We start from the raw sequence: 12442 nt of genomic DNA, 5'->3' as shown, positions 1-12442 counted from the left end.
AAAACATTTCAATCTCCCTGGACACACAGTAGGGCTACGTCTACACTGGCCCCTTTTCCGGAAGGGGCATGTAAATTTCACCTATCGTAGTAGGGAAATCCGCGGGGGATTTAAATATCCCCCGCGGCATTTAAATAAAAATGTCCGCCGCTTTTTTCCGGCTTTTAAAAAAGCCGGAAAAGAGCGTCTACACTGGCCCCGATCCTCCGGAAAAAGCGCCCTTTTCCGGAGGCTCTTATTCCTACTTCAAAGAGCGTCTACACTGGCCCCGATCCTCCGGAAAAAGCGCCCTTTTCCGGAGGCTCTTATTCCTACTTCAAAGTAGGAATAAGAGCCTCCGGAAAAGGGCGCTTTTTCCGGAGGATCGGGGCCAGTGTAGACGCTCTTTTCCGGCTTTTTTAAAAGCCGGAAAAAAGCGGCGGACATTTTTATTTAAATGCCGCGGGGGATATTTAAATCCCCCGCGGATTTCCCTACTACGATAGGTGAAATTTACATGCCCCTTCCGGAAAAGGGGCCAGTGTAGACGAGCCCTAGCAGGTTTAAAAGGAGCCATCCTGCAACAAAAAAACCTTCGAAAACAGACTTCAAAGAGAAACTGCAGAGCTACAATTCATTTGCAAATTTGACACTATCTGTTTAGGATTAAACAAAGACTGTGAATGGCTAGCCAGCTACAAAAGCAGTTTCTCCTCTCTTGGTGTTCACACCTCCACATCAGCTGCTAGAAGTAGGCCTCACCTTCCCTGACTGAATTGACCTCGTTATCTCTGGTCTTCTTCTTGATTAGTACTCCTTTCTTTTCATGTGCCTGTAGATTTATACCTGCCTCTGGAATTTCCACTACATGCATCTGACAAAGTGGGTCTTTGCCCACAAAACTTATGCTCCAATATGTCTGTTAAGATATGTCTACACTAGCCCCCTCGTTCGAAGTAGGGAGGCTAATATAGGCATTTGAATTTGCAAATGAAGCCCAGAATTTAAATATCCCAGGTTTTATTTGCATGTTCCCGTCTGGTTGCCATTTTTAAATTGTGGAATGAGGACTTAGTTCGAATTAATGTTTGACTGCTGCATATAGCCGCGGGCAGTTAGTTCAGACTAGTTGGATTTAAAAATGGTGACCAGACGGGAACACGCAAATAAAGCCTGGGATATTTGAATCCTGGGCTTCATTTGCAAGTTCAAATGCCTGCATTAGCCTCCCTAGTTCGAACTAGGGGGCTAGTGTAGACATACCCTAAGTCTATAAGGTGCCATCGGACTGCTCATTGTTTATGCAGATTCAGACTAACACAAATAGTTTTTAGCTCAGTCATGCTCTTTGGTGACCATGACAAGACCAATGCAGCATCCTCAGACTATTGCACAGACAGGACCCATTCATAGAATAAAGTCATAGGGCTGGAAGTGATCTCAGAAGTCCCAAATGTAAAGATTGTTACACCTACCTTCTCGAATATAGTGTCCCAGTGGTTTAGGTGCCTCTTCTGAAACATCCTCGTTCCCACCCATTTGGGAATTGATCAGCTCACTTCTGAGATGTCCTTGGATTCCTGGATAACGTGGCAGGGCCACAGGGCCTATAACAGGCCAGCCCAGCTAAAGGAATAGATTAGTAAGCTGATCACAGGCTGCATCTCTTTTAATCTCCTGTCTCTGCAGTTCTGTTTCTGCAGTGATGTCTCATGAGTACCCCAATAGCTCCCAATCCATCAAGCACACCCCTGAGATCAATATTTTCTAGCCTCCTGTCTATGGTAGTTGAGCAGGTAACCTCATAAAGATTCCCTTATGTCCTGAGGCAGTGACAACCTCAGTGTCCCCCACTTCTCCTGCAGCCAAGTGACGGCTGCTGATGCGCAAATGAGCCAGTGTCTCTAATGGCCCCAGTTCTTCCTGCAGGTGCGGCAGGGAGGAGGCTCCCTAGCTGCCTAAGCGAGGATGCGTCTACACAGCACAGTTTGTTCGAAATAGCAGAGAGCGTCTACACAGCAAGTCTGCTATTTCAAAATAACGTTGAAATAATGGACGGCTCCTTCTGAAATCTGTGACCCTCATTCCACGAGGAATTATGCCCATTTTGAAACAGCTGGTTCAGAAGAGGGCGCGTGTGGATGCGGCAGCTGGAGTTATTTCGAAATAAGGGGCCTCCAGGAAATCCCACCGGTGCCCTGCTGGCCACTCCGTCCACACCCCTCAGGACTCTATAGTTCCCCTTCCCCTGCAGCCCTTAAAGCTGCAGCTTCAGGGGAAAAGGCTTGTGGCAGGAAGCCGGCCCTGACAGCATCCAGCCACACTGCTGCTGCCACAGCCAGCCCTTGGGCCATCACAAGTGACCTTCAAGCCCCTGAAAATCCCTCCACCGCTCCCAGGAAGCACTCTGATGGCTCCCAGGAGACGGCCAGGCACTCCAAGAGGTGCGCACCGTCCTGGTCCTCATTGAGGTGTGGGGCAAGGAGGAAAACCTCCAGGGTCTCCGCAGGAGACGGTGCAACGCTGATATCTATGGCCACAAGGCCAATAGCCTGGCCACAAAGGGCCACATCTGGACCCAGGAGCAGATCCGGATGAAAGTGAAGGAGCTCCACCAGGCCTATTCCAAGGCAAGGGAGCGTGGCTCTTGCTCCAGGAGCTTCAGAAAGGTCTCACCAAACTAAGTGACTGGGTAACAAAATGGCAAATGAAATTTAGTGTTGGTAAATGTAAAGTAGTGCACATTGGAAAAATAATCCCAACTATACATACAATATGATGGGGACTAATTTAGGGTATGTCTACACTACCCCCCTAGTTCGAACTCGGGGGAGTAATGTAGTCATACGGAGTTGCAAATGAAGCCTGGGATTTGAATTTCCCGGGCTTCATTTGCATGAAGCCGGCTGGCGCCATTTTTAAATGCCGGCTAGTTCGGACTCCGTGCTGCGCGGCTACACGCGGCACGGACTAGCTAGTCCGGATTAGGCTTCCTAATCCGAACTAGCTGTACGCCTCGTTCCACGGAGTCCGAACTAGCCGGCATTTAAAAATGGCGCCAGCCGGCTTCATGCAAATGAAGCCCGGGAAATTCAAATCCCGGGCTTCATTTGCAACTCCGTATGACTACATTACCCCGCTAGTTCGAACTAGGGGGGTAGTGTAGACATACCCTTAGTTACAACTACTCAAGTGAGAGATCTTGGACTCATTGTGGATAGTTCTCTGAAAACATTCATGCAGTGAGCAGCAGCAGTCAGAAAAGCAAACAGAATGTTAGGAATCATTAAAAAAAGGGATAGAGAATAAGATGGAGAATATCTTATTGCCTCTATATAAAACCATGGTATGCGAACATCTGGAATACTGCATATAGATGTGATCGCTTCATCTCAAAAAAAGATATATTGGCATTGGAAAAGGTTCAGAAAAGGGCAACAAAAATTATTAGGGGATTGGACCAGGTCGCATATGAAGAGAGATTAAAAAAACTTGGGCTTTTCATCTTAGAAATAAAGAGACTAAGCGGGGGAGGGGAGGGATATGCTAGAAGTCTATAAAATCATGACTGGTGTGGAAAACATGAATAAGGAAAAGTTATTTACTTATTTCCACAATAGGAGAACTAGGGGTCACCAAAAGAAGTTAATAGGCAGCCGATTTAAAATAAATAAAAAAGACGTTTTTCTTCACTCAGCACACAGTGAACCTGTGGAACTCCTTGCCAGAGGATGTGATGAAGATTAGGACTTTAACAAGGTTCAAAAAGAGCTAGATTCATGGAGGTTAGGTCCATTCATGACAGAAGAGGAATCACGTGAGGATCATCTGTTGTGATCCCTCCCTCCGGAGCATCTGGCATTGGCCACTATGGGCAGACAGGGCACTGGGCTGTATGGACCATTGGTCTGACCCACGATGGCCGTGCTTATGTTCTTATGAGAAATAGGATCTGAGGGACAGGTTTTCAGAAGTGCTGCTGTCTACTCACTTTTGAAAATGTGACCCTAACGAAAGAATATGTTACCATAGGAACAGGAAATTGTTCTGCCTGGTCTGATCCAGTTTTGGAAGATGGGCAGGCTGGTGTCTCAGTTATTAAATGGTTTTTGGGAGAAGCCATGGGTGTCCCCTTTAAGGAAGCTCTTCTTATACACTGACCTAGGATTTTGAGTCACACCAAAGATTCTTCTTATCAACCCAGTTCATCGTGGGAAATGCCTCTTCCCCCCATTCGTAACCCCAGTCATCCATGGACAATCGGACCATGTTCGCTCACCACATTGTGTGTTTTCACCTGACTGCTCCTCCTCCTTCTGCTGTCTCTGGGCTTTTCCTGTCTTTACAATGAACAACAATGGGGACCCATGGGCTTCAACAGCCATGGGGTGAAGATGTTACTATGTCCACTTGACCTGAATGCTGTTTCCCAATTGGTCAGACTGGGAGATGAGTCACAGTCTATTTTGCATACCATGTTGTGATTCGTGAGACTGGGATTATGTGTCTGCCTGAGAAAGGGGCAGGCGGGTGGGAGGGCATAAGGGAGGTTTATGATGGGAAGAGAAAGCAGGTGAAAAGCAAACCCTACTTGTGAAAGTGGGTAAAGCAGGGCCCTGGCCTCCCTCCAGATTTAAACCCCTCTGCCAGGTGTTTCTTTCCCCTCCACAGTTGGGAAGTGGAAGCGTTGCCTGGCCGTTTGCATCCTGGCTGGGATTCAGGCTCACAATGTCCAGTCCAGTGCAGGATTCAGCTGGATAGCCCTGCTTACTGGGCACGTGGACCGATCCCACCTTGTTTCAAAGACCTGCACTCAAGAACCTGCCTTTGCAACTCACCCTAATGTTTCACTCAGGGTATGACTACACTACCCCCCTCGTTCAAACTAGGGGGGGGGTAATGTAGTCATACGGAGTTGCAAATGAAGCCCGGGATTTGAATTTCCCAGGCTTCATTTGCATGCAGCCGGCCGGCGCCATTTTTAAATGCCGGCTAGTTCGGACTCCGTGCCCGCGGCTACACGTGGCACGGGCTAGCTAGTTCGGATTAGGCTTCCTATCCGAACTAGCTGTACGCCTCGTGGAAGCCTAATCTGAACTACCTAGTTCGTGCCCCGTGTAGCCACGCGGCACGGGGTTCGAACGAGAAGGGATTTAAAAATGGCAGCGCCCAGTTTATGCAAATGAAGCCCGGGAAATTCAAATCCCGGGTTTCATTTGCAAGTGCGGTATGCCTACATTACCCCCCCTAGTTCGAACTAGGAGGGTAGTGTAGACATACCCGCAGATACTAAACATAGGGGCGCTGGGATCGATTGCCAGGTGCCAGCTCACCTTTTGTACCCGCTAGAGCATGGGGAACCTTAGTGTGCTATAGACCGGTTTTGTCCAGAGCCCTGTCAATGAAACACTGCAAAGGCTCGTTTCATCTCTCTCATGGCAGGGCAGGGCCTTTTGTGGCTATCACAACATCCAGTCAGGTAAGCTGCAGAAAAAGAACTTCTCTGCTCCAGCACTGGAAGGAAGTCAGTGTCACCGACAAAGACAGAAGCGTATGACTCACACATGGCCTGTCTAAGGAAACAAAGGGGTTTTCCGCACAGCATGTCAGGGGATGGTCCAGGGTCCTGGGTGCAGGGCACGCTCCCTGCAGGCTCCTGGCTAGCGTCCTCCTCCTCTTTCTCCTCTTCCCCTGTGTCGGGGCAGGGCCCTCTGCCACGGGATCAATGACTGCCCAGGATGTGGTCCAGGGTCTCGTAGTGCGGGCAGGCATCAGGGTCAGCCCCTGGTTGGGAGCCCCTGGCATAGGTCTGCTGCAGCTCTTCAATGTTAGTCCGCACCTGCTCCTGGCTGCGCATGTGGCCTCTGGTGGCCAGGCTGGCAGCCACGCGGCTGTAGACGGCCGAATTCCTGCGCTTAGTGCGGAGATCGTGGAAATTGGAGGTGTCCCCCAAAACCTCAATGAGGTCCACGATCTCTGCACTAGGCCAGGAAGGCGCCCGCCTTTTGCAGCCCCTGGCAGGCTCCTGGGAGCTGCCGCCTGGTCCTGGGGAGCGATGGAGGGCTGGGTGGCAGCGGGTGGCTGGCTCATCCTGTGCCAGGTGCATGGTCTGCTGGCTGTGTGCTGGCAGGCTTGCAACTGACACAGGCACTGTGGCCAGAGTCTGTCCCTTTAAGGGCTCCGGGGCTGGGGAGAGAGCAGACAAGTTTTCCTGGTTGTGCCCAGAGTGGCCACCAGGGCTTCCTGGGGAGGGCTGGAGGCCCCCTGTTTCAAAATAAATGTCTACACAGCACTTAATTCGAAATAACTATTTCGAATTTGGCGTTACTCCTCATAGAATGAGGTTTACAAAATTCGAAATAATTCGAATTTAATTCGAAATAGCGGTTTGCATGTATAGACGCTATTGAAGTTAATGCGAAATAACGGCTGTTATTTCGAATTAACTTTGTAGTGTAGACATACCCAGGGTGATTAAAGTCCCCCATGAGAACCAGGGCCTGAGATCTGGAAGCTTCTCTCTGTTGTCCGAAGAAAGCCTCTTCTACCTCATCCACGTGATCTGGTGGTCTGTAGCAGACACCGACCACAATATCACCCCTGTTTCTTCCACCTCTAAACTTAACTCACAGACTCTCAACAGGCTTTTCTCCCTCTAAATACTGGAGCTCCGAGCAAACATACTGCTCTTTTACATACAATGCAACTCCTCCTCCTTTTCTCCCCTGTCTGATCTTCCTGAACAGTCTATACCCTTCCATGACAGCGCTCCAGTCATGCAAGTCATCCCACCACTCTCCTTTATTTCAGTCAAATCATAGTTCTTTGATTGGACCAGGGCTTCTAATTCTTCCTGTTTGTTTCCCAGGCTTCTCACATTTGTGTACAAACACCTTAGATAACCAGTTGATCGTCTTTAACTGAATTGAACGCCAGAAGATCAACCACTGCAGCTTCAGCCTTCAAGCAAGTAGACATGGGGCCTTAGGGCAGGCCTACAACTATGGGGGAATTCCAGTGATGTAAATAACATAACTGTTGTTGACAGTAACTTAGTATATTAAGATCAAGGACATTTATAATCATAAGGACACTGAAATCAAAATGGAGTCTTGGATTCCGCACAGAAATCAAAATGGAACCCAAAGGACTGAGAGATCTTTTTGCCGCCAAAACCATTGCCTGCACACAGCACATGGCTGTGCACACAGCACTATTGCTCTGCACACGGCACTAAAGTCTGCTCCAGGAACGCTAGTTTGCACTCAACACCACACCTTGTGCACTAGAGACGCTCTTGCTGCTTTCCCGCCTTGGGACCTTTATAAACTCAGGCCCCTGAAGAGTTCGGGTTCGTTCGGTTCCTTCGGTTTGCTGGTTCCTGTTCATCGGCAGCCTGCTGTTCCCAAGGACCGTGGTGAAGGCCGGGACCTACTCTGGAACCGACCACCATCCAGCTGCTTACAGGGTGCTTCAGTTTACCACTGTGGCGATAGCCCAGTGTTGTGGGCTCCAGCTACCTGCACCACCGAACCAAGCATACCACCTAGTCCCACTCCGATTACTGTGGGGAAAGCCCTTAACCCCAGAGCCAAGGACTAAACATTTCCATCGGGTGTGTGCTACTCACGTGCTGTCACACCATCGACAGAGCAACACCTTTGGACTCCTCAGTGTTCCTCCCTTGAGGTTGTCAAGCAGCCAACGGGTAGCAGGTCCTGAGCCTCGGCTGTCACCTCCATCCTAGACAGACTGAGTATAGTTTATGTTCTCTTGTTAACTGTGCTATCTCCTATTATCTCAGAGGGTGAGGGGTTGGTTTTCTTTGTACAGTGTTGTCTTCTGGGTTTATACTGTCATCTGTTGTATTCAATATATCTTTTCCAGGTCGGACCACCTTCTGGGACAAAGGCATTTACCATCTAGTCTGCCCCACATCAAATTTAGCTTACTAGTGCGCCTTTGCTAGTAACACTGTAGTCAATGTACCTTAAGTGGAGCTCAAGGACCAACCTCACTGCCGGAGATCGCTGGGAGAAATGCTTGCATCAACTCCTCTTACTCCTCACAATGGCTGTAGTGTTGATGTTCCCAGTAACATAGACATGTTGGAAAACTAGATCCCACCTGTCCCCTGTGGGACACTGAAACCATCACACCTCACTGCATCTCAGACCTAGGTAGGAATTTTATTGAAATGAAATAAAATTGTATATTAAAATGTGTAAAAGGTTATTCGTTGCCTTGTCCCTGCTCCCCGGGGTCATGTATGACATCCTAATGAGCAGTTTTTTAGGACAGATTGTGCAGATCTTCATCATCTGATTTTTCTCCTTTCTTAAATGCTTTCATAAGCAGGAAATTCAGTAACGATACTGACAGTAAAGTAGCATTACCAGCACAATAATTAACAGCCAGTGGTGGTTCCCACCTGCCTGGGTCATGTTTTGAAATGTGTCTTCATAATCCAAACATCTACTTTTTTATAAAGTGAAGCTGACACTGTGAATAAGTGAGGGGCTTGCCGATGGTCCTTTGGGACATCTTGGGACACCCGGCACAGGTAATCACACTTACCCTTTCTGGTCTTAAAAATGGATGCAATCTTAGCAGGCAAGAGTTGAATACACCATGAAGACACCCCAGGCACCTCCCAAATGAGATCTAGCTGAGGCAGAGGTTTGATGAGAGGAGGTTTTTTGAGGGGGTCTGTGCATGTTTGTACTTTTGAGCTGGAACATTTTGCCTGTAATCCATTCACTCCACAGTTACGACTGAATAGCCATAAAAGCGAGGCTGCTACCCTAACATTGGGATGTCAAACTCTGGAGAAGTTTTTCTTGTATCATTTGCTTGTAAATTGTTGTCCTGTGGCCCCCCTCAAGCGACTAGCTTACATAGAGGGTAACACCTGATACTGATAGTCATGCTCAGGGCCTAACTGATCACTATCTCTGGGGTTGCGAAGGATTTTTTCCTCTGGGTCAGACTGGCAGACATCCTGGTGTTTTCACCTTCCTTTGCGGCATGGTGGATTGGAAACTTGTAGGTTTAAACTGTGAATTCTCTATAACTTCATGTCCTTGTGTCATGACTGGAGAACTTCAGCAATTGGTCCATCTATCCTCTTCTTTAAATTCAAGTGGTAGAGGTCTGTTCTTTGGTGCATCTGTCTATGGGTGTTAAACCCTTCTGAGGACCTGTCATGGGATTGCGACACCCACTAATGCATCGCAAGTGATCAGTTTATTTCCTTTGTTTCTCCCAGGTTTCTTCTGAAGAAGATTTCTATGCAGAACTGCATTGGGCTTTACAGACTCGCTCAGGCTTACAACCACCAAGCTATGCTTCACGCCACCGTGCGGGTCATCATCCTAAACTTTGGAAGGTTCTGTGAGGATGATGACTTTCTGAGTCTGGACCTCAGCACTTTAATCACTATCCTGTCTTCAAATGGTCTTGGAGTTGCTTCTGAGTTAGAAGTCTACAAGGCTGTGCGACGCTGGTTACGGTTTCAACCCACCACAGCTCATCAATGAGCTGATGAGACATGTCTGGCTTCCCCTCCTGACAGACAGAGAGCTTGTGGAGGTGCAGTTGGATTCAGAACGACTTGGAGATGTTCAGCTTCACTGGAAGAAGCTTGACAGTGAAGAGAGGTTGCATGAGAGTGGGGGATTCAGAGAGGGCATGTATGATGAACTGATAGCATGTGTAGATTCACAGATGTGGGAGGACCAAGAGTTGGAGAATGATTTTCTGATGGGCTGTTATGATCCCCATGTAGAAAAGTGGGAAACGTTTCCAGGCTTGAAACATTTGACACATCCAGCCTGCGTGGCGCTCGTAGACAAGCTCTATGTATCCGGAGGCATATGCAGGAATTCACATTTAGATGCATTGTATGAGTTCAACTCTTTTAAAGGCCAGTGGACAGAGCTTCCTTCAATGTCGGTGCCCCGTGCTACTCATGGATTTGTAATCTGTAATCAGCGGCTGTATGCTTTGGGAGGCTGGTGTGTATTTCATGAATTTCTCAATTCTGCAGAATGCTTTGACATAGCAGAACAGGTGTGGACTCCCATCTCCAGGATGCCTTTTGTGCTGAGCCGTTCTGCCTCCACAGTGCTCAAGAAGAAACTATACTTACTAGGAGGAGCCACAGGGCTGACTGGTTTTTGGCAATTTCATAGAGGGCTTCTGATCTATGACATAAGCTCCAACACATGGACTCAGGTGTCTCTTGACAATGGGTTCTTTTCAGCAGGTGCAGTTTCCATGACCACTGGGCTATACGTTATAGGGGGCTATACTGAAAAGAGAACCAGAGACTGGCTCGAGGGTGGTCTCATACCCGAAAACCGTCACTGCACTAGGAAGTGTTTCTTTATCACTGAGGATGGCAAAGTGAATGAGGAGGTGATTGTTCCAAAACGGCCAAAGGGAATTGCTAGCGCCGCTGTGGTCCCGTGGAAAAAGAGGATCTATGTGTTGGGTGGGGAAAATTTAACTCAATGTTATAAAACAATTTATTATTGGGAACCTGGTGAGCCCAGGTGGAGCAAATGCCCAGAAGATATCCCTGTCTCTTATGAAGGTGCCAGTGGCTTTGGTTGTACAACGCTGAAGAGACCCAAAAAAGAGATTCTTTCTCTTTTTGAAAAGACATCAGTAGCCCTAATAGCGGTTGCTGGGAAATAGCTGCCTCTTAATGTTTCTTTTTAGTTGGGTTTGAATAAAGGTAAATAACGGAACAAGACACAAATAAACTTTGATTAAAGAGTTGAGACCAAACAATTACACAGCCTAACACAACTGATACTTGCAAAAAACTCTGATAAATATAGAGTAGTGAACATTGTCAAACACAATACTAAATATATATATAATATGATGGGGACTACTTTGGCTACAACTACTCAAGAGAGAGATCTTGGAGTCGTGGATAGTTCTCTGAAAACATCCACTTAGTGAGCAGTGGCAGTCAAAAAAGCAGATAGAATGTTAGGAGTCATTAAAAAAGGGATAGAGAATAAGACAAAAATAACTTATTGCCTCTGTATACAACAATAGGATGCCCACATCTTGAACACTGCGTTTGGATGTGGTCTCCTCATCTCAAAAAAGATATATTGGCATTGGAAAAGTTTCAGAAAAGGGTAACAAAAATGATGCGGGATTTGGAATGGGTCCCATATGAGGAGAGATTAAAAAGATTGGACTTTTCAGCTTCGGAAAGAGGACACTAAGGGGGGATATGATAGAGGTCTATAAAATTGTGACTGGAATGGAGAAAGTGAATAAGGAAAAGTTATTTACTTATTTCCACAATATAAGAACTGGGGGTCACCAAATAAAATTAATAGGCAGCAGGTTTAAAACAACCAAAAGGAAGTTTTTCTTCACTCAGTGCACAGTCAACCTGTGGAACTCCTTGCCAGAAGATGCGGTAAAGGCTAGAACAGTAACGGGGTTCAAAAAAGAGCTAGCTAGATTCATGGAGGTTAGGTGCATCAATGGCTATTAGCAAGGGTGGGTAGGAATGGTGTCCCTGGCCTCTGTCTGGAGGTGGATGACATGAGGATTACCTGTTGTGATCCCTCGCTCTGGGGCATCTGGTATTGGCCACTGTCGGCAGACAGGCTATTGGGCTAGATGGATTTGGTCTGACCCAGTATGGCCGTTCTTACGTTCTTATGTTCTAACCACTTAAATCCCATTGTTTGTATTTAATACAATTACTTTTATTTACTATCAAGCTCAGTGTAAATAATTACTACCTGGGAGGAAGCAATCAGTGTGTACACCCTCCTTTCATTGTTAAAGGGGGCCTGCCTGAATGACTTAATTGGGGTTCTGATCCCATTTGGTGTGCATTCTTCTCAGAGCTGAAGTGATTCAGAGTCTGCATTGCCCTTTGGGGGAGGAGGGGGCAGTGATCTCAGCTTTGTGCTGTGGCTGGGGGAGACCAGGAGATCTGGTCCAGCAGGACAGGGTGCTGAGAAGCCCCAGAGAGCAAGAAGGTGAGTGTCAGTGGCACCTTGGGAAGCAGCCCCAAGGAGTCTTCTGTGATCCATCTGCTGCAATGGCCTGAGTAAGATATCTCTGCCATCCTCACCTTACGTTTTCCAGCTTGTATAATCAGCCCAGCCCTGAAGCTGGTCCAGCACTTAACTGACCATCAGCACATGGTCCTCCCAAGTCTGTCTAAGGACACGAATATCATCCATGTAAGTGAGGGCAAAACTTTCCGTCACCTGCAGAGCTAATCCACCGGGTGCTGGAAGGTGACAGGTGCCCCTTGAGGCTGAAAGGCAGGACCTAAAGGGGCTCAGCCTGGCTTCTGGATCCAAAGGCACTTGCCAATAGGCGAGGTCCATAAGAGTGAGGTAGTGAGCTCCCCGCAACTTGTCTAGGAGCTTGTCAGGGCTACGCGTGGGGTAGGCATCCAACAGGGCGATGG

The 12442-nt window shown here is 47.7% G+C and overlaps 2 protein-coding genes across 2 annotated transcripts in view; one reads left to right on the top strand and one right to left on the bottom strand.

Annotated features, from left to right (window-relative positions):
* Window positions 1-4376, bottom strand: part of LOC102461162 (uncharacterized) — a 37046-nt gene extending 32670 nt beyond the window's left edge. Inside the window, exons 1-2 of the mRNA XM_025184963.2 lie at window positions 4259-4376; window positions 1455-1605 (exon numbers count right to left, since the gene is read on the bottom strand). Coding sequence (XP_025040748.1) covers window positions 1455-1518 — 64 coding nt within the window. The 5' untranslated portion in view covers window positions 1519-1605; window positions 4259-4376. The remainder of the gene's footprint in view (window positions 1-1454; window positions 1606-4258) is intronic.
* Window positions 4377-9056: 4680 nt separating this feature from the next.
* Window positions 9057-10761, top strand: LOC112545885 (kelch-like protein 6). The gene is given in 3 exon segments (XM_075906829.1): window positions 9057-9124; window positions 9248-9505; window positions 9507-10761. Coding segments are annotated over 3 exon segments (1500 nt in total). The 3' UTR covers window positions 10681-10761.
* Window positions 10762-12442: the final 1681 nt, after the last annotated feature.

This window comes from Pelodiscus sinensis, chromosome 23 (genome assembly GCF_049634645.1).
Source record: "Pelodiscus sinensis isolate JC-2024 chromosome 23, ASM4963464v1, whole genome shotgun sequence".
NCBI lineage: Eukaryota > Metazoa > Chordata > Testudines > Trionychidae > Pelodiscus > Pelodiscus sinensis.
Note: the sequence above shows the minus strand (reverse complement) of the source record. Positions and strands in the feature narration are given on the sequence as shown.